The 19892-nt window shown below is 30.2% G+C and overlaps 9 protein-coding genes across 12 annotated transcripts; 6 read left to right on the forward strand and 3 right to left on the reverse strand.

The window, feature by feature from the left end:
* The first annotated feature begins 116 nt into the window (after window positions 1–116).
* Crag (DENN domain-containing protein Crag) lies at window positions 117–5807 on the forward strand. Of its 2 annotated transcripts, none has more exons than XM_027348025.2 (6): window positions 117–2791; window positions 2860–4016; window positions 4069–4760; window positions 4832–5104; window positions 5166–5505; window positions 5564–5807. In XM_027348025.2, the coding sequence occupies exons 1-6, from the start codon at window positions 702–704 to the stop codon at window positions 5719–5721; spliced, it is 4710 nt and encodes a 1569-aa protein (XP_027203826.2). In that variant the 5' UTR covers window positions 117–701; the 3' UTR covers window positions 5722–5807. The 2 variants fall into 2 exon arrangements, with proteins under 2 accessions (XP_027203826.2, XP_027203828.2); XM_027348027.2 differs by having other exon boundaries at window positions 4141–4760.
* A 15-nt stretch (window positions 5808–5822) lies between these two features.
* On the forward strand, window positions 5823–7922 carry LOC113797613 (uncharacterized). Its single transcript, XM_027348024.2, has one exon. It carries the CDS (start codon window positions 5946–5948, stop codon window positions 7905–7907), a length of 1962 nt encoding a protein of 653 aa, XP_027203825.2. The 5' UTR covers window positions 5823–5945; the 3' UTR covers window positions 7908–7922.
* Window positions 7923–7960: 38 nt separating this feature from the next.
* LOC113797608 (uncharacterized) lies at window positions 7961–8814 on the forward strand. Its single transcript, XM_027348017.2, has one exon. It carries the CDS (start codon window positions 8047–8049, stop codon window positions 8680–8682), a length of 636 nt encoding a protein of 211 aa, XP_027203818.1. The 5' UTR covers window positions 7961–8046; the 3' UTR covers window positions 8683–8814.
* Window positions 8815–9127: 313 nt separating this feature from the next.
* On the forward strand, window positions 9128–14025 carry LOC113797588 (uncharacterized). The gene is made up of 3 exons (XM_027347994.2): window positions 9128–10287; window positions 10341–11258; window positions 11312–14025. The coding sequence occupies exons 1-3, from the start codon at window positions 9914–9916 to the stop codon at window positions 12159–12161; spliced, it is 2142 nt and encodes a 713-aa protein (XP_027203795.2). The 5' UTR covers window positions 9128–9913; the 3' UTR covers window positions 12162–14025.
* Window positions 12356–13221, reverse strand: LOC142645880 (dual specificity protein phosphatase 3-like). The gene is made up of 2 exons (XM_075823376.1): window positions 13028–13221; window positions 12356–12963 (listed from the first exon to the last, which is right to left on the reverse strand). Exons 1-2 carry the CDS (start codon window positions 13219–13221, stop codon window positions 12531–12533), a joined length of 627 nt encoding a protein of 208 aa, XP_075679491.1. The 3' UTR covers window positions 12356–12530.
* LOC113797600 (hydroxyacyl-thioester dehydratase type 2, mitochondrial-like) lies at window positions 13093–14998 on the reverse strand. Of its 2 annotated transcripts, none has more exons than XM_075823398.1 (4): window positions 14724–14998; window positions 14583–14665; window positions 14433–14530; window positions 13093–13231 (listed from the first exon to the last, which is right to left on the reverse strand). In XM_075823398.1, exons 1-4 carry the CDS (start codon window positions 14996–14998, stop codon window positions 13187–13189), a joined length of 501 nt encoding a protein of 166 aa, XP_075679513.1. In that variant the 3' UTR covers window positions 13093–13186. The 2 variants fall into 2 exon arrangements, with proteins under 2 accessions (XP_075679513.1, XP_075679516.1); XM_075823401.1 differs by lacking the exon at window positions 13093–13231 and adding an exon at window positions 14167–14308.
* Window positions 14999–15091: 93 nt separating this feature from the next.
* LOC113797598 (translocon-associated protein subunit alpha-like) lies at window positions 15092–18194 on the reverse strand. 2 transcript variants are annotated; one of them, XM_075823359.1, is made up of 6 exons: window positions 17922–18194; window positions 17671–17862; window positions 17478–17605; window positions 17125–17419; window positions 16442–16551; window positions 15092–16379 (listed from the first exon to the last, which is right to left on the reverse strand). In XM_075823359.1, the coding sequence occupies exons 1-6, from the start codon at window positions 17989–17991 to the stop codon at window positions 16002–16004; spliced, it is 1173 nt and encodes a 390-aa protein (XP_075679474.1). In that variant the 5' UTR covers window positions 17992–18194; the 3' UTR covers window positions 15092–16001. The 2 variants fall into 2 exon arrangements, with proteins under 2 accessions (XP_075679474.1, XP_075679471.1); XM_075823356.1 differs by lacking the exons at window positions 15092–16379; window positions 16442–16551 and adding exons at window positions 16791–16901; window positions 16960–17070 and having other exon boundaries at window positions 17128–17419; window positions 17922–18183.
* Window positions 15139–16004, forward strand: CIAPIN1 (cytokine induced apoptosis inhibitor 1). Its single transcript, XM_027348010.2, has 2 exons — window positions 15139–15286; window positions 15343–16004. The coding sequence occupies exons 1-2, from the start codon at window positions 15139–15141 to the stop codon at window positions 15918–15920; spliced, it is 726 nt and encodes a 241-aa protein (XP_027203811.1). The 3' UTR covers window positions 15921–16004.
* Window positions 18195–18336: 142 nt separating the features above from the next.
* On the forward strand, window positions 18337–19768 carry Usp12-46 (Ubiquitin-specific protease 12/46). Its single transcript, XM_075823337.1, has one exon. It carries the CDS (start codon window positions 18476–18478, stop codon window positions 19535–19537), a length of 1062 nt encoding a protein of 353 aa, XP_075679452.1. The 5' UTR covers window positions 18337–18475; the 3' UTR covers window positions 19538–19768.
* Window positions 19769–19892: the final 124 nt, after the last annotated feature.

Raw genomic sequence — 19892 nt, forward strand, 5'->3', positions numbered from 1 at the left:
TAACATTGAAATTCATTTTTTTATGATTTCGGAAATTTAAGATTGAGTAGTAATATTAGCTAACATTAAAAAAAAATACTTTTTTATGAATAAATTATTAATTATCAGAAAGAAATTGTAATTGTAATATTTTTTTTGGCCCTTGGATATAAAATACGCATATAAAAAACATTGACGGAATATAATCACCGATAACCATCGAAAATTGTCGACAATCGATATATCGCGATATCATTGCATACACATATGGTCGTGATGATGATGATGCCGTCGTTTGTTGATGTGTGGTTCATATACGATTTTTCTATTATCAATTAATCTTAATATTTATTTATTTATGACCGTAAAAGCAATTAAATTTTTAAATATTACACAGAGATAAAGTCAATCATTTTTTTACTATCATCGAAACATAATTGAATTTCATTGAAATAAAAAATAATCAATGAAATTGCAATCCATGTTTTAATCGGCAAAATTTACCAATACTCTCATGTTATTAATCATCGTCATCATTTTGCCGGTATTGTTGTTATTAATCAAATGATATTAAAGTTTTCATTCGGGAAATGACTAATCGATACGTTTTGTTGTAAAAATTGAGATAATAGATTAATGTATTTATTCACCATAATGTCTTCTGATTTTTGTTTGAATACAAATCGTTGAATTTTATTTCTTTCATTGCTGAATTCCAGAAAATGAGTGAAAATCGAATTTCTGATTATTTTGTTGTTACTGGCGTTGATGAAACTGATCGCCATTATGAATCAGTATATCAGCCAACTTTAGATCCAATAACGGACATAACTGTGATAAATCGAAGCAATCATGAACCAGTACCACAAGGATATTATTGTATTGAAAAAACTCCATATGATCATGAAGCCAATCTTAATCATGGTAGTATTAATGGATCGAAATTTTTTATATGCTATAAACGTAGTCGTGACAAACCACCATTATTGGATATCGGTGTTCTTCATCCTGAATGTGAAACAATGAGTCCGGAATGTAAAATGATAAAACGTACGCCATCTGGATTTCCTGCAAATTTGAACGAACGAGTGGGTACGACAAAAGTATATTTAACGTATAGACGTTCGAAAAAAAAGACACATTACAATCAATTAGTTGTTTCCGATATTTGTGTCATTTTGACAAGTAAAAATGAATCTCCTCCACATGCATTTTGTATGATTGAAAAAAATTTAAATAAAGGCTATCTTGCACTTAGATCTGATGCATATTTATGCTATAAAAAATGTATGGATCGACCTCCGCATCTTTTATACAATCCGATTATCATCGATCGTTTTCCAAACGAAGAGAATCTACAATATCCATTGCCACAAAATTTGCCTTTGTTTTGTCTTCCGATGGGTGCATCAATCGAATGTTGGCCAAAAAATGATTCGATCGGTCTTTCATTGTCAGCATTCATATTGACTACAAGTGTTTGTACTAAAATATACGGAACCTTATTGAATTATTACGAACAGATTGAGCCAAATTTTTTGACCGATGATGAACTAATACAACTTAAATTCGTTGATGACCCTAAAGATGAAGAAAAGATTGCTGAAGCATTGAATGAAAAAAGTTTGCAAAGGATAAAATCATTATGTATCTTATCTCAATGGCCATTTTTTGATCAGTTTAAATGTTTTTTGAATTTTATATATCAAAATTTTATTTGTAAATCATCCACCGTTCCACTTGAATTTTATGTGTTTCATTTTATGAAAAACATTCCATTTCCAACACCTGATCGTCCAAATATAATGGTTAATCTAAGTGCATCTAATGATGATCTACTTTTTTCACATAATTTCGATGATTTTCCCATTCCTTCAAATGGAGCTTCATTCAAAAAATTATTACAAAATCTTGGATCCGATAATTGTCTCTATTTATTGTTATTCATGTTAACCGAACAGAAGATATTAATCCATTCATTGCGTTTAAGTATTTTAACGGAAATAGCTGAAGCTTTAGTATCAATGATATTTCCATTCAATTGGAATTGTCCTTATATTCCTTTGTGTCCATTAAGCTTAGCCGGTGTTCTCAATGCTCCATTACCGTTTATTGTCGGTATTTATTCACAGTATTTTGATTATTTTGAGCCACCATCCGATGTTATATCGATAAGTTTGGATACACGTGCTATTCATATATCCGATACAAAAAGAATGCTCAATCTGGATCTATTGCCAAAAAAATATATGAAATTTCTCAAAGAAAAATTGGAAGAAATATCAGCAAAAATTGATCAAAGTGTTAAAAGCAAAGAACGTGATGTACATATGAAAAGAAAATTTGACAAGCAAATAGAAATCGAAATTCAAGAAGCATTTCTTTATTTTATGGCTTCGATAATGAAAGATTTTCAACGTCATCTAAAACCAATTACGGCTGCACCTAAAGTCGGAGCTACTGATCCAACAACATTGTTCTATTTTGAGGGCTTTATTCAAGCACATCCAGAAAATATAGGTTTTTATAGTCAACTAACAAAAACACAAATGTTTACCAAATTTATTGAAGAACGTTCGTTAGTATCCGATAAAGATATAAGTCTGGCATTTTTTGATGATTGTATTGAAAAAGTAGAAAAATATGAAAGCATGAATCTGAAAAGAATTTCCAAATTGAATTTAATTAATTTCAAAGACATTGGAAAATCATCGAAAACAGTGTTCATTTCATTACCATTTCTCATAAATGAAACTTTTCATCAAGAACCTAAATTTTTTGATGGTCGATTTAAAAAAGATTTATTTCAAAAGTAAGTGTAATTCTATATAGAGTATTATCATTTTTAAATATTTTTAAATCTTATTTCAAAAAAAAAAGATTTGCAACAAAATTTCCCGGAAATGAAACCTTTCCTGATATAAATCCGATTATGAATTCAGTTGTCGATTGTACCGATTCATCGGCGATGACTGAAGCAAAATTTGATTCAGAATTACAATGTTATCTGTTTGCTCGAAGAGCTAAGCATGAGATATTGAAAGCACAAAGAATTGCTCAACAATCATCTCAATCTGCCAGTGAATGGGCTAAATGTTTACTTATAAATGCTTATAGCCTATGGTTCATCCATTTCCCAGCATTTTCTTATACTTTAATCCAAATGCAAAATTTGTCCGAAAAATCTGATCAAAAATCCATCAAACCGCTGTCAATTGCATATCAGGCATTAAAACGTATGCAAACGATGGATTTTTCTGTTCCCGATGAATTTTGTTATCGTATCTTAATGATTCTTTGTTGCATTCATAATCGTCCTGCATTAGCAGTCAAAATATTTTTGGATATGGATAAATACAATGTTAAACTTAATGCAATCACTTATGGTTATTATAACAAGGCTGTTTTAGACGGAAATTGGCCGACCGATAATGGAGATTTTAGTCATCGAAAATCTCGATGGATTAAACTTTATAATGTAATACGAGTTGCAATGCATTTCAAGATAAAATATATTAATACTAACATAGCTAATGAATCTTCAAATTCATTAATCGGAAATTTGAATGAAAATATTTTAAGAAAAAAGACGAAAAAATCTCTTCTCTCGAAAAAGAATGAACAAACTGTGATGATTGTTGATCATTGTCCAAGTGCTGGATTTTTATTCATTTCCGATCGAATTGATCTCTCCACTACAAAATCTAATTTAGCCCTTCATCAGAAAAAATATAAAAGTGATGTTGATATAAACATCATTCAAAAAGATTTTATTAGCATATTCGATAATTTAAAGACTATAAAAAATGATCATATTCTAATTGAGCCAGAAATTAATCCAAAAGAATCTATTCCGGAAATATCGGCTAAAGCTGGTTCAGAAAATTTTAATATTTCAGAAGGAAATATTTTTTCAAATTCATTCGTAACACCATTGAAAGAAACATTAGTCAACATGGATTTCAGCAAAAGTCCTGTTGCTGATAAACTACGATCCAGTTACCGTATTGCAAAAAATTTTACAAAATCTCGTTACAGTAAGTAGAAAATCATGCATTTTAATTTCGAAAATTATTTCCATTTTATTAGATTTTACTCGTTCAACTCTTTCTGATTCTGAAAAAAATCTCAACAAAATTGGTTCATTGTTTGTGAAAACAGATTCCAAATCGAATAATAATGTTTTACAGACGCCTCCTCGAATACCTCGATCATTAACATTGCCGCAAACATTCCATACATCAACCCCAGCAAATGAGATGATGTCAATGAAATCACAATTTCAAAACTATGGAATGAGTTCACCATCCGAATATTTTTATTCAACCGTCAAATCGATTGGAGGTAGAATTAATGAATTTAAACTTTCATTAGGAACTTCGAGTATAAATTCTCCAGTCAAATTTAATATGATGAATGCTGTAGCTTCTCGTTTAAGTCTAAAAAATGATGATGAAAATTTAAATCTTTCAATAGACAATTTATTAGATCAATTTGACGAAAATTCGTTCAACATGGAAAGATATCAACATCTTTTAAATGAGTATTATACAAATCCATTGGAATTATTTCAAACCGAAGAAACTTTATCATCATCTTCAACAATCGGTCAAATTATTTGGACAGTAGAAATGATCTCCTGTACAATTTGTCGTGGTTGCCAATCAATCATTTATGATGAAGAAATTATGTCTCAATGGCTACCCGACGATTCTAATCTCAACACCCGCTGTATTCACTGTAAAACAACATTCGTACCATCTTTGACTGTTTACATTAAGGTAAATCTTGTTTGTTTATTATTGTTGTAAATTATTTGTGGATTTGGATTTTTTTTCACATCAAATAACAGGATTATCGTTGCACAAACAATCAACAATCATCGAATGGTCGTTTATTGGATCCAATATCAGTGCCTTATCTTAGTCCATTAGTATTGCGCAAAGAATTAGAAAACATATTGAATGGAGAAAGTTATTCCAGTCTGATTTTGCCAAAATTTGTTGATAATCATCCTATCGTTTATTGGAATCTCGTTTGGTATTTTACTCGATTAAATCTTCCATCACATATTTATGAATTGGCATTGTATGCAACCAGTTTAAATTCTGCTGAAATCATCAAGGTTGTATTCGATTAATGATTTTTTGCCACATTCTTATAAATTCAATATATTTTTACAATAGATATCGAAACAATATGGCTATAGTTTTAAGGATGTTCGGGTCACTTGTATGTGGGATAATGAAAAATTTTATGAAAATATACCGTTACATCAACAATGGTTAAAAATGAAAAATGCCGAATCCGAAACTTTGAGTCCAGAAATGTTGGATTTTAAAAATCTTTGTCAACAATTGATTCAATTAATCAAAGAACGTGATTTGTTTAAACCGATACAGTTTTTGATTTCAGAACGAAATAAACTAAAAAAAATTCCCGGAATGGATTTGAAAAATTTGAACAGTTTGTATCGTGAATTGATGTTTTTGAATTTGATACAAGTTCCACCCGCACTCAGTGTCGGTATGTTTTGTATTATTCTGATTTTTATCAATTTAATTTACCATTTATCTTTTTTCAGATTTATTTGATGAAGAATATCGATCAGCCTTCGAATCATTAACAAATAAAGATAAAGAATCATTGATCTGTATCGATTATCCACTACCTAATGGTGCAATATTTTGTAGAAATTTGTTCAAACCTTTGTCATTGATTCGGCCACCGCCACCCATCTGATCAACTAAAAAAAATTATATTTTTATCATTTGTCTTGACAAATTCATTGTTTTTTTAAAAATAAAAACTTATGTAACATTTCCTTATTTTGTTTTGAATTATCCGGCCAAACAAATGTATTTTAATTCAATTTTATGGAATTTTTTTCTAAATATAAAATCAGCAAATAGTTGCCACTGCAGTGTTATTGATTGATTAATCTTTTCGATTAGAAAGTACGTAAAATGTCAAAAGCTACAAATGAGGATCGGATTCAGGATACTTCGTTACTGTTCAAAAATCCATTCGTTAGTGAAACTAAAATGAAGTCTGATCAACAAAATGATCATCCTAAAGATCAGCCTAAAGACCAGTTTAAAGATCAGCCTAAAGACCAGTCTAAAGATCAGCCTAAAGATTTAAAGAAACAAATTTCTCAACCGAAAATTGAAATGATTGGAATGAATAGAAATCAAGATATGATCAAAGAAGCAAATGAAACAATTCAAGATGCTTATTGTTATTTGAAAACAAGAGAAAGTCAAATATCGCTAAGAAGTGTATCGCATATGAGTATTGGAGCTTCTTTGGAATATATTCTATATTACAAGATTGGTCATCTTTTTATTCGTCCAATGGGTGTATTTTCGGGTATAATCATCGATTATTTTTATGAAATTATTCCATACAGCTTTAGACGTAGCAATGGTGAATTGGATTGGTTAAAATATTTGGCCAATGATTTGACTTTGGCTTATGATTATAATTTCATTACTGGAACATTAAGCGAAACACCAAACAGTATTATGATCATGGCAAACGATAATGGAAAAGTGTTTGTTTTTGGTGAAATGTATCGAGGTTTTGTTTTTGGTTCACCATCAACATTGGAACTAAAAGGACGATTATATATGGGACAAACGAGCACTGATGGATCAGTAAAAGAAGAATTGATGAAATCAAGCTGTATTGTTGAAGTAAACAAAGGCTCGATGGTGGTATTTATTTGTGATTTTTCTCATATTATCATACTACCGGATACTGATTGTCAAATGAACGTTCAAGCATTAGTTAAAGAGCCTGCTAAAACACAGAAAAAAACTAAAAAAATAACACCTAAAACCCCAGAGCGAAAATCAAAACGTAAAACGCCATCACGTAAAAAACTTAAATCAAAACCTAAAAATTTAAAAATATCTATACGTGAAACAACCAAAACAACAACAACAACAACGGGTGAAATTAAACCAATAAAAACAGAAACTAAAAGTTTTTCATTGCCCGAAAAAAGTTCCGAAAAAATGATTATTAAAATTCCAATGTTGCATGAAGTTCAAAACATTATCAAATCATTTGATTTGATAAAAGATGAAATTAAAACAAAAAGTCATACTAAATTGAGTGAACTAAAGAAAAAAGGTGCTTCACAATTATCGTTGACAAAAACTAAAGAAAAATCAAAAAAAGAAAAATCAAAAAAAGAAAGATCAAAAAAAGAAAGATCAAAAAAAGAAAGATCTAACAAAGAACTATCTAAAAAAGAAAGATCCAAGAAAGAAAGATCCAAGAAAGAACGATCAAAGAAAGATCGATCAAAATCAAGACTTTCGCCTGCCAAAACTATCCAAGAATTATCCAAGAAAGAATTATCTAAAAAAGAAGTGTCTAAAAAAGAATTATCGAAAAAAGATTTATCGAAAAAAGATTTATCGAAAAAAGAAGTATCGAAAAAGGAAAAATCCAAAAAAGAAAAATCTAAAATAGAAAAATCTAAAAAAGAAAAATCTAAAATAGAAAAATCTAAAAAGGAAAAATCTAAGAAAGAAAAATCTAAGAAAGAACGATCAAAGAAAGAACGATCAAAGAAAGATCGATCAAAATCAAGACTTTCGCCTGCCAAAACTATGATGGTGAATAAAGTTTCATCCAAAATCAAAAAGCATAGAAAATCAAAATCTAGATTACTCTCTAAATCGAAACTTGGAATGTTTTTTCGAAGAAAATCACGAAGTAAAAAAGAATCATCAAAAAGTTTGAAAGCAAGAAAATCCATAGTCAAATTGAAAAGTTTGAAAGCAAAAAAATCCATAGTCAAATTGAAAAGTTTGAACAAAAATTTAGAAAAAAAGAAATCAGTTAACAGCTTAACTAAAACTAAAACTATTAAAAGCCAAAAAACTAAAATGAAAATGAATAAAACTAAATGAACATTTAAATTATTCTATTTTTTTAAGAATTAAAATTCGAGATAAATTAATTAAATTTTTTGTTTTCTGACTTTATATTTAAAAGATTGTTTTGAAAAAAAATTAATAAGTTTGAATTTGAGAAACTTAAATCATTGAAATGGCATCGATCAAAAATGAAGCAGACAATCAAAAACCTCGATCAGAGGAACCATTTTCACCATCGACAAGAAGTCAGGAATCAATTCAATTTAAATTTCAATTGCCACAAAATTCATCTAACAATCGAGAAAATAATGATTTCAAAATTTCAAATATTCAACAAGTGTTTGGACAGCAAAAAAATGATTCAAAACGTTTGGTACAGACTACTGAGGAAAAAAAGAATGTCAACATTTTTATACTTCCTGATCAGGATTTTCAAATGACATTAAGATTCATTAAAGAAGATTCACACAATGATAAATCACAAAAATGTCCAGTTTGTAAATCAAATATTTCTGTTTCGAAATCTAAAGAATCAGAAAATATAGCTGATGAAACAAAAGAAGCTACTGGCAATTCTGGTACGTCTATTTTGTCTTTCCATAGTAATATATCATTTTGCGAGAATGATATTGATAATGTTGATAAATGTGATAATGATGATCGACCAGAATCAAAACAACAATCATCAAATGAGAAAATGAATGAAAACGAAATAACCCATAGTCAGAAAAATTCATCATCAAAGTCATTAAGTTCAAACGAATCCATAAGTGATAGTCATTCAAAGGATTCAAAATCGAAATCTTGAGTTAATCACACCAACAACAAAAATTCTAAAATCTGATGCAGTTAAATGGATTATGAGATGTTGAATGTTCCTAAAAAATTGAAATCAATTATAAATTGTTATAATAAAAAAATCTAAACCATAATGTGTGTTTACAAGAATAATCGTTTCGTATTTTATATATCGCGTGCGACGACCTTATTATATATACTATATATTATATAGTTTTAAAAAATCCAGATTTTGTTTAGTAATTACCAAAAAAAAAAAAGAATGAAAATCCAGTGCATATGAATCCACTATATCTTTTTTGTGAGCTTGTTTGTTGTCGAGTCTCTCTATGTCCTACATACTCTATAGAGCTCAATGTATCAACACATATATACTGACAATGGTAAATATATATAGACGAATAATATATTATTGAAATCTTTGGTGGAAGAGAGAAAATCTCTCTTGTTTTCATTGAATTAGATTGGATGAATGATGTTGTTGATCAAAATAAGTTTTTCTTTTTATCTAACAAACTTTCAATGAGTGATTAATACTTTTGTTATATTTATAAAATTCTCATCATCATTAATGATCCACAATAGTTTTAACCAATTTTATTCGAAATTATTGTTTTATATGCTTTCATTTTTTTTTATACAGCAATTGATTTTATGAATCATATGATGATTGCAATCAGAAGATTACCTTTTTTTGATAAAATGACGGAAGTATACTGAAAAATTTTACAGTCTTCATTGACGATATAATTTTCTTTGATAAAATTGTCAAACAACAATCATTCGATCATTTTCAACAAATCCGATTATAATCCATTTCATACATAATAACAAGCCTTATAAAAACTACTTATATTATTAATTAACTGGAAAACAGAAGAAAAATTCTTTCGATCTACAGTTCGATATTTACCAAATTAATATTTCTGATTTATTCTTTAATGTTCAATTTAATTGGATACGATTTTGAGAATAATCCCTGATGAATGTTAAGATTTTTTGCAATCAACCATAATCCGTCATTTCACTATTTACGTTGATAAAAAAAAGAATATGCTCACAACATTTCCAACAATATTCCATTCCAATTTGATTGATCGTCATTCGCCGTTTCTATCCTAATGTTTTCAATCTGGTTGTCGTCAAATATTTTTGCTTAAAACCTGCAGTTATTGATTTTTTCCAGTTCGTCTGTATTTCGTTAGAGATTTCAGACGTGAAACTTGATTCTAATTTCATCGATGGAAAATCAACAACTTTTTCTCCATTCAACGATTATTCGTTCAAAAATCTTGAATAAGTTCTTATTATATCATCTCATTGTTCTCGCCACATTATTCTTTATCTTTTTTGACAAATCGGCTTTCGCTATTGACAAGAATTCGTCCACACCAAATGATAAATTAATGCTCAAAAAATTCTCATTATTGGATGAAAATACTTTTATTGAAGATTCTCTTTTCCCAGAAAACGATTTTCTTTGTGGTTCAATTGTCAATCTTACAACTAAATACGGTTTCATCAAAAACCCACACTATCCTAACGGTTATGAAGTTCCAATCGTTTGTCAATGGAAGATCATTGGAACATCTCCTGATGAAATCATAACAATCAGGTATTATTGCTTAAATTATCGGAATTTTATCTCATTTTATTTATTCTTGATAGCATTGACGAGCTTGACATAGAAAACCCAAATGAACACTCGAAGTATTGTCTAAATTCTATCGATTCAAAACGATGCTGCACAGAAAATTATCTTCGAATTAAATCGTTGAATAAGGATCGATATTTTTGCGGCAAATCCATCCACAGTGCATCTAATGTCTATATTTCCGAAAACAATATTGTCTCTGTTACATTCAATGCAACCACAAATAGAAATAATGCTGTTGGATTTTATTTCTCATATTTTATAACGCCTAAATCGACTACACAATGTTATGGAAATGAATTTCATTGCCTTAATGACAAATGTATTCCGAAAAAATGGAAGTGTAATAGCAAGGACGAATGTGGTGATGGATCCGATGAAATGTCTTGTGACTTAACCTCAGAATTCATTAAATGTGGCACTGATGATTCAATGGGCTATTATCACATCTCTAAAAGATGTGATCATAAGATTGACTGCGAGAACAGTTCAGATGAATTAAATTGTACATACTGTGATTCGAATCAGTTTCGATGCCTTTCACCTCAATCATCGAACAAATGCATTAATCTTACATTGTTATGTAATGGTATTCCCGATTGTCAAGATTTTTCCGATGAAACGAAATGTAATCATTGTCCTAATAAGAAAATAAGATGTGGTTCAATGAGTCATTGTTATGAGCCGAAACTTCATCGATGTAATCGAATCCTTGATTGTCCAAACGGTGCCGATGAATTGAACTGTTTTGATCATTGTAAAGGTAAAATTATGTGTGCTTCTGGTGATGGATGTTATGATCTAGACGAACGTTGTAATGGCATTGTACAGTGCGCTGATTATTCAGATGAAAAAAATTGTACATTAGAATTATGTCGACCAGATAAAGGTAGTTTCCTATGTACAAACGGCCGATGCATACCTTCAATTTGGTAAGTAAACTAATTCAACTAAAGAATTCCTCTCATTAATCCATTATACATAGGACGTGTGATCGTTCAGCCGATTGTTATGATGGAAGTGACGAGATGCGATGTTTAAAGAATAGTGTCATTACTGCTGCTATAATTGGATCTCTTATTTGTGGCCTATTGATTGTGATTGCTATCAGCTGCGGCTGTAAATTAATCGCCCTTAGACATTTGGAACAATATCGTACAACTATGGCTAGTAATGTATCGAATCGTGTTTCTTTTAGAAATATGGATTTTCCATTTCCATCTTCCGGTGATCTGGATGCCTCATTATTTCGATTAGAACATTCAGTTTTATTTCGTGAACCACCGCCCAGCTATGCATCCACTATGGGCGGATATCATGATGTAAATGGAATAAGTAATTCTTATATGGATCAATATCGAAGATATAGACGTCAACGGCGTTGTCGTCGAATGTTACGAAGGCAACATCGTAATACTCAACAACAACCACCACCGGTAGTCCCAATTAACACCCCTTCGAATGTGGTCATCAATACAAGCCATTCCAATGATCATCTAAATGATCAATCAATTAATTCTCCAACAAGTGAGACAACAATTGACATTAATTCGGTTGTTCTCACAGAGAACACTAATACAGCTCATCAAGATTATTTTAGGCAGATAGATAATCCAAACAACAAGAAAAAGGAGGCACTATCAAATGATGAAGAAATAGTTGCTTCGAATATTGATGTTGATCACGGCCATATCTCATCTGTTATAGTCAATTCAGTTAATATTCAACAATTCAGTAACAACAGTGGCAATCAAGACAATCTCAATATTGAGCTCGAACCTATTCCACATATAAACAATTTCGACTGTGATTCTCAACCACTCATCAATAGATGAATTAATGATGATTACTCATATTTTTCTTTTTAATTATCTATTGTCACAAATTTTCTTGATCCCTCCAAAAACATTTTAGGAGCCAGCTCATACTGGAACATTTATCAACTGAAAACTCACCATTATCGGTGAATATTGTTCATATCGATATTATTTTACATTACATTTCAGTTTTTTTTTAATTTTGAGTTGACTACTTTTTTTAAATTTTGTTTGTTATTTATTGTATATATGTCACTTGAATCAATATTGATCATAAAATAAACAATGAATTGTTCTAATCATAAAAAGAAAAACAATGATAATTCATCAATGTTTGAAAACATAAAATAATTGAGTAAGAAAAAAGAATGATATTGGAATTTCGGTTTATCGATTGACAGATCGTTTTCGTAGTTTAAAATCTAATTCAACCAACTGTTTAAGAAAACCTTCATTCGGATATATACGTCTGTTTTGTTTAACTGTTTTGATTGCATTTTCGATGGTCATTGAATGCCGTTTCATAAGATAAGCAATCGTAATTGTTGCCGAACGACTAATGCCAGCCAAACAATGTACTAGAACTTTACCACCGCTTGCCATGGCATCGTCGATAAATTCAATTGCTTCATCAAAATAACGTGCAATGTTTTCCGAGCATATATCATCCAGTTCAAGTCCTTTGAATTTGATCCGAAAATCTTCATAATATTCTTGATCGAATTTCGTATCATTATATGTCAAACATTGATTTAGAGCACAATTCAAGACATGAGTAACACCGATATCTCTCAGAAATGGTTTTGCTCGAGCAGAATAACTGTCAGGAAATTCATTTATTAATACAACAATGTACAGATATGTTAAACAAAAAAAAAACTTACATGTTTCCGATAATAATATTGGGAAAAACTTCATGACAATCTATAAAATTTGTATACGTACTGAAACTGTCTGTATCACGCCATTTATCTGCCTTTGGAATATACCTCTCATCAGTCACGGTAGATCGTAAAATATTCTCGACATGAAATAATTTCTGTTTAAAATCTGATGCTGAATATTCGACATCCATCATTTAAAAATATCTGATAAAAATTACGATAAAAATAATCAAAAACTTCCTATAAATTCGTCAATAATGGCAAAAGTTAAATTGTTGGGATATAGATGAAATTGAATTATAGCATTATATGATGCTGGAAAAACCTTGTGTGAGAAGCAAAAAATGTTTTCAGTTGTTTGCCAATAACGTTAGTATTTTTTATTTAATAAAAATCACGAATATTGTTTAGGATTGATGCAACTGAGCATGAGTTATTTAAACTTTATATTGTTTATAGCGATAAATACCGGGCTATAAATGTTAAGAATTTCTGTAAAAATATAACCGTAAATGATGTTTATAATATAATGTATCTAACAATTAACAAAGATGTTGGGTTGTTTAGAAACGTCATACCAACTGATGATGATAACTGTAACATATTATATCTTTCTTATAACTGTTCATTTATGTGTAAGGATGTGTAAATCCTTGATTGTCTACGTGGAAGTTTTTCATGGCTTGACAACAAGTTTTGTGCTGACTTGGTTTGATGGTTCTGATAAGGTGATATCGATCATCGCCTGATTTAGAGATTTAGCCTATTCAGCTAATCATTTGTACATTGCTTAAGTCATCAATAATTGTCACACATAATTTTGTATTTAAACACATTGAATAATCCTTGTTCAACATGAAGGTGTTCAGAAGCCTCATTGACATGATGGTGCTCAGACACAATCACCTCATCCGCATGCTGGTACATCTCATGCATGTTGTAATTTGTTATTGTTTTATTTTGTTAATCTTTCTTCAATAAATTTATTTTACAAACAATGTTTTGTTATTATTCTTATAAGCAACATTCCTGATTTACAATTAGAAGCCGTAGCTGCAAAAGGATAAATATTAACGTATTCTTATATATGATAATTTCTTTTGTTTCAAAAATGCTTAGAAACAAAAACAAGCCTACGCCAGAATTTGTCGATAGCAAAAAAAATACTTCTGGACATTTTTTTTTGTCAGCAAAATTCAACAGTTGTAGGATGATGCTGGTTATGGTAGATTATTGATTTCAAGGACGGAACAATATTTTTGCCATGCCTTCCGTTACTTTCTATTTTTTTTAAACATAGCAACCATTCATACAAGTTGATTGAAAAAAAATAATTAGTAACACACGATTATTGAAAAAATATGATGATCAACAATAATTATGATAGACGAAAAAATTAAATCACCTTGTTGTCCATTGTTAAACATTCATATCGACAGAAATAAATGTTACGTTTGCGATCTGCAATCGTTACTTTGGTGATAAATTTCTCGCCAACAAATACTGCAAACATGAATTCATTACATAATCGATATCATTTTGCCAAAAAACTTACAAGGATTAGGAAAATGTAAATCTTGTTCTATTAAGATGCTACCATGTCCCGGAAGTTTAGTTCCAATTATAGAAGATATGACTCTTTTGTACAAAAAACAATCAACTGAATTGATTAACCCTTTGCAATAAAATTATTTACCCATTGATTAGAGCACCATGAACTATAGGTTTAGCAAAATTTTTTTCAATTGCTACCGTTTCATCTAAATGAATGGGATTATCATCATGTGTTAAACGAGCGAAAATGGCTACATCATCCTGAGTGAAAAATCTTTCAATCTGCACCGAATCACCGATATTGAACGTTTGACGATTGAAATAGACACAAGTTGTGGTGAATGTTCTCGGGCGATGAAAAATCTTAGCAGATAGATAAACATTTTTCAGTATTTTACGGAATAAAGTAAATTGCATTATTGACGAATTTATTGAAGAATTTCATTCGATATTATTTTCCAATGGCATAACGTTCTTTACGAGAAGCAAAACGACCAACGTGACTTGCCATTTTATTTACGCATTTAATATTTGCTCATCTTAATCTTTTATCCAAGATGGACTTTTCAGATTGTAAAGAATGTCTAACTGTTCTATCTTTGGACCAATCTTTAGATGAGAAATTGTTAAAAAATTCCTATGTATCTAATTTTTGCTGCAAAAACAAGTCAAATAAAGCCATAAACGATCTCCCATCCGTGGAAGGTAAATTTTACCGTTTATTGTCTAATTTTATTCACAAAATCTTTTTTGATCTGTAGAAGCATACGACGCTATATTCACTGTAGAACAGTCATTTACAGATGAACAATTGAAGCATTTATACAAACTATTGAAACCGAAATCAACATTTGTAATCGTAAGATCTCAACAGGTTTCCAATTTGACATTCCTAATAAAATCAAATGGATTTGTGGTGGATAAAACTGAACAAGATTTGATCATAGCACATAAACCCGAATATGAAATCGGTTCGGCTGTCAAAATTGATACGCAAAAAATTTGGACATTGGCTGCAGATGAAATTACTGATGGTGATCTGATCGATGATGATGAATTGTTGGACGAACAAGACAAAATGAAACCAAAAGCTGAAGATTTGCGTGTCTGTGCAACGACAAAACAGAGAAAAGCATGTGCCAATTGTTCGTGTGGATTGAAAGAAGAACTAGAAAAAGAAGAGATGGATAAAATTCGTTCCAATAGTCAAAATGTTAAATCTTCGTGTGGAAACTGTTATCTGGGCGATGCATTCCGTTGTGAAAGTTGTCCGTATCGTGGCCTACCAGCATTCAAACCAGGCGAAAAAGTTACTATAAACAATACGGATGATTTATAGAATTCATAAAAAAAATCATTTATTCATTCATTCATTTTTATTGTAGATTTTGAGAATAATAAAAAAAATTAATAACTAATATCACATTTTTAACAAGTCTTCAGTTTTGAAAATATCCTGAAGTATATATTGAAATTTTGATTGTGATTCCGATGATTGGCTACCACTTGTCAAAATGGACAACAATTTTTTCACTTTACTTGTTTTGGCTCCCATCATTTTTTCGGCTTTACTAACTTCACGTTCCATCAATGATACTTGTATACTAACGTGATTCACGATTCTTTCCAATTTGTCGATAAATGCGAATAATTTTCGACATTCTTCGATTTTAGGAAATAAAATTATCGAAAACTGATCCAGATATTGGTTGCCATTATTTCGAATTTGTTCGATAAGGCCATAAAACTCTTCCATGTGTGTTAATAAATTTTCCAACAATTCATCCAGTTCTTCAATCTATGAAAGGAAAATGACACAAAAAATTAATCCAATTATCACATTACTGATTAAAAGCTCACTTGAGCAGTCGGCCTTAGTTGAAAATATTTGGCATAATCATTCATTAATTGTTTGGAAAGATAATCTAAATATTCACTTGGTCGTGTTAACTGTTCCTTTTTTTCATCATCTTCGAGATCAATATTCTGGAATTCTGAGCTAAAATCATTTTCATTTAAATTTGAAGATGAATTGGAAGACATTGTTTACAAAAAAAAAATGGTTAGCCCACGATGTCTCAAGTATCGTTTTTAAAAAATTGCCATAGAGGGCATTATAAATATTTGCTATCGAGAACAAAACTGATTCGAATTTTAAATGAGGATAAAAATTACTTTTTATATATCAAAAAAAGATGCATACAAAAAATGCTTATGTAAAATTTTTATTTATTTAGTTATAATAAGAAATCATCTCATCATTCTTTCTTCGTCCTCCTTTGTCGTGGTGAACTTGGCTTGGCCGGATTAGGTGATTTATCTTGATTAGAAAAAAAAATAAAATTGAATAAAGTTTTTTTTAAAAGAATTTGTCTTACTTAATTGTTTGATGGTTTCCTTGGGAAGCCAATCATAATCAACATCCTCATGGTTGGAAGTTCCAGTTTCATATTTTGGTTTTGAAGATGATGGCATTGGAATGTGTTTTTTCTAGAAATATTTACATTAATTTCCAAGAATAATCATTTGAAATGAATGAATACTTATGCCATAAGATTGGAATAATTGATACATTCCAATAAGAGCAAGTACAGCAAGACCTCCCAAAACAATGAAAAGGAAAAAAGTTTCACTATCTAATCCTTCATCCAATTCGACAATGCTAACAGTTTCATTGAAAACTGGAGTCAAATATTGAATATTGTCTGCATCTCGGTAGTAAAGATTGATGGTCAATCCATAAGGTCGAGGACTATAGGCTTCACTGACAAAAAATTGATAGCTAAAAGTGACCTCTTGTTTTGGTTTGACTATTCGATTGTAAGCCAATGCTGTGAACTGAAATAAAAAATTAATTAGCATGAATTGAATAAAATTAGAAAAAAAACGAAAATACATTCTGCAAATAGTAACTGAAATCAGCAGAATATCTAAACGAGGCATCCATTGTGTCGACAAAGAAATCTTTTTGACCTTTATTCATAAAACCAACCAAAAAATGAACTTCTTTTCCTACGGGCAATTCTGTGTTCATAAACGATTATACTTATAAAAATCATTTCATGAGAAATAATCAACTAATTGATTACCTAATCCATTTCCTACAGGTTTAGTAAACATGTAAGTTATATCGGCATCCGGTGAATTTCTGTATCCTTCAGCCGATAGTGTGGAATCTTCTTCTTCTTCGGTTTTAATAACATCACCTGTTTCAACATTCACATCGGAATCTTCTCCTTCAACCGGATCATCTTCAACAGCTTGTACATTGAAGTTGTTGGCTAAAATAAAATGAAAATTAAATATTCTCTTTTGTTATGTGTATGAAAACGGGAAATACCATTATTGAATAGAGCAAGAATTGGCAAAACGAACAAACATGCCAATAATATATGCCGTATTAAATTCATTGCTCAACTTTGTAGTCAAAATCAAAATAATGGGAAAATATCTTTGTTAAATTCAATGTCGTTAACGGTGAATGAGAAATGATTACAATCAAAATAATGTGACCAAGTTTGAGAATTTATTTATTTAGTTTGTCTTTTTGGGGGTTTTTATTCGGCGATCAAGACGACAACGACAGCTTTCAGTCACACACCACGTCATACTTCCAGGTGGCATGCCTTAGTCGATTTACAAAACAGACATCGATATCAGTAATATACAAAGAAAAGCAACCGGTCTTTGAGTCGACAGCAATTGACATCTAGCGTCCAAGATGATCAAACTCGTATCAACTACTAACATTGTATTAACAGTTGACCGTCGATGGGCAAAAAAAATTATTACTCTCTTCGAATTTATATTTGTTTCGTATTTTGACTTTATAAACTGCTAAATATTATTTTTTCAATCTTTAGGACAAATAAATGATATCCATCATTCACAAAGATGGGTAACAATGCTTCACAACTTGAAAAAGATATTGGCTATGATCAATTTCCGGCTAATGAACATTATTTTGGTTTGGTTAATTTTGGCAATACTTGTTATTGTAATTCGGTACTACAAGCCCTATACTTTTGTAAACCATTTCGAGATAAAGTTCTGGAATATAAAAACAAGAATAAACGAAATAATCGTGAAACATTGTTAACATGTTTGGCCGATTTATTTTATTCGATAGCTACACAAAAGAAAAAAACTGGCACAATACCGCCGAAAAAATTCATTACAAGATTACGTAAAGAAAATGAAGTGTTTGATAATTATATGCAGCAAGATGCCCATGAGTTTCTTAATTACCTTCTTAATACAATCGCGGATTTGTTGAGCGCAGAAAAAGCATCGGAACACCAGCTTAATGGGTTGGATGTTGAAAACAAAAATGCCCAGAATCAGAAAACGTGGGTTCATGACATCTTTCAAGGTACGTTAACCAATGAAACCAGATGTCTCAACTGTGAATCATTATCATCAAAAGATGAAGATTTTCTCGATCTTAGTGTTGATGTTGATCAAAACACATCGATAACTCAATGTTTGCGTGTGTTCTCCAATACCGAAACTCTTAGTTCCGAACATAAATATTATTGTGAAAATTGTTGTTCCAAACAAGAAGCACAGAAAAGAATGCGCATCAAAAAATTACCAATGATATTAGCATTACATTTGAAACGTTTCAAATATACTGAAAGCCAAAATCGTCATACAAAATTATCGTATCGTGTAGTCTTTCCGTTGGAACTTCGGCTATTCAACAAATCTAATAATGATGATAGCAGTGATCGATTATACGATCTAGTTGCCGTCGTTATTCATTGTGGTACTGGACCGAATCGTGGCCATTATATCAGTATTGTAAAATCCTTTGGATTTTGGCTACTTTTTGATGATGATATTGTCGACAAAATTGATCCATCAACTATCGAAGATTTTTTTGGACTAACCAGTGATACGCAAAAGAACAGTGAATCCGGTTATATTCTTTTCTATCAGAGCAGAGATTTTTGATCTTTATAATTAGTTTCCAAATGTTTTTTTTTGTAAGTGTTAATTTCTGTTTTCTGTTCTCTCACATTTTAGTCATATTTATTAATTTTAAAAAATGATAGATTTTTTTTGGAATGAAAAAAATATGTGATATATTTCCACAAACATAAATATTGTTGCCTATTGTGTTTTCATAAAATAATTTCTTTCAATTTCTATATGAAATATATCTGTAATTTTCGTAACAAAATCAAGATTATTCAAATAATTTGTAATTAATTAATTTTTTGAAAATAAAATCCCGTGTGTGTTCAACTCTTTAAAAAAAATCTATGACATTGTATTGCGTAACATCAGTGCTGTTAGTAAACAAAAG

The sequence above is a fragment of the Dermatophagoides pteronyssinus genome, unplaced genomic scaffold (genome assembly GCF_027571235.1).
Source record: "Dermatophagoides pteronyssinus isolate colony J.1.1.1.1 unplaced genomic scaffold, Derpt_VIB-CSIC_2022.12 sq0001, whole genome shotgun sequence".
NCBI classification, from domain to species: Eukaryota; Metazoa; Arthropoda; class Arachnida; order Sarcoptiformes; family Pyroglyphidae; genus Dermatophagoides; species Dermatophagoides pteronyssinus.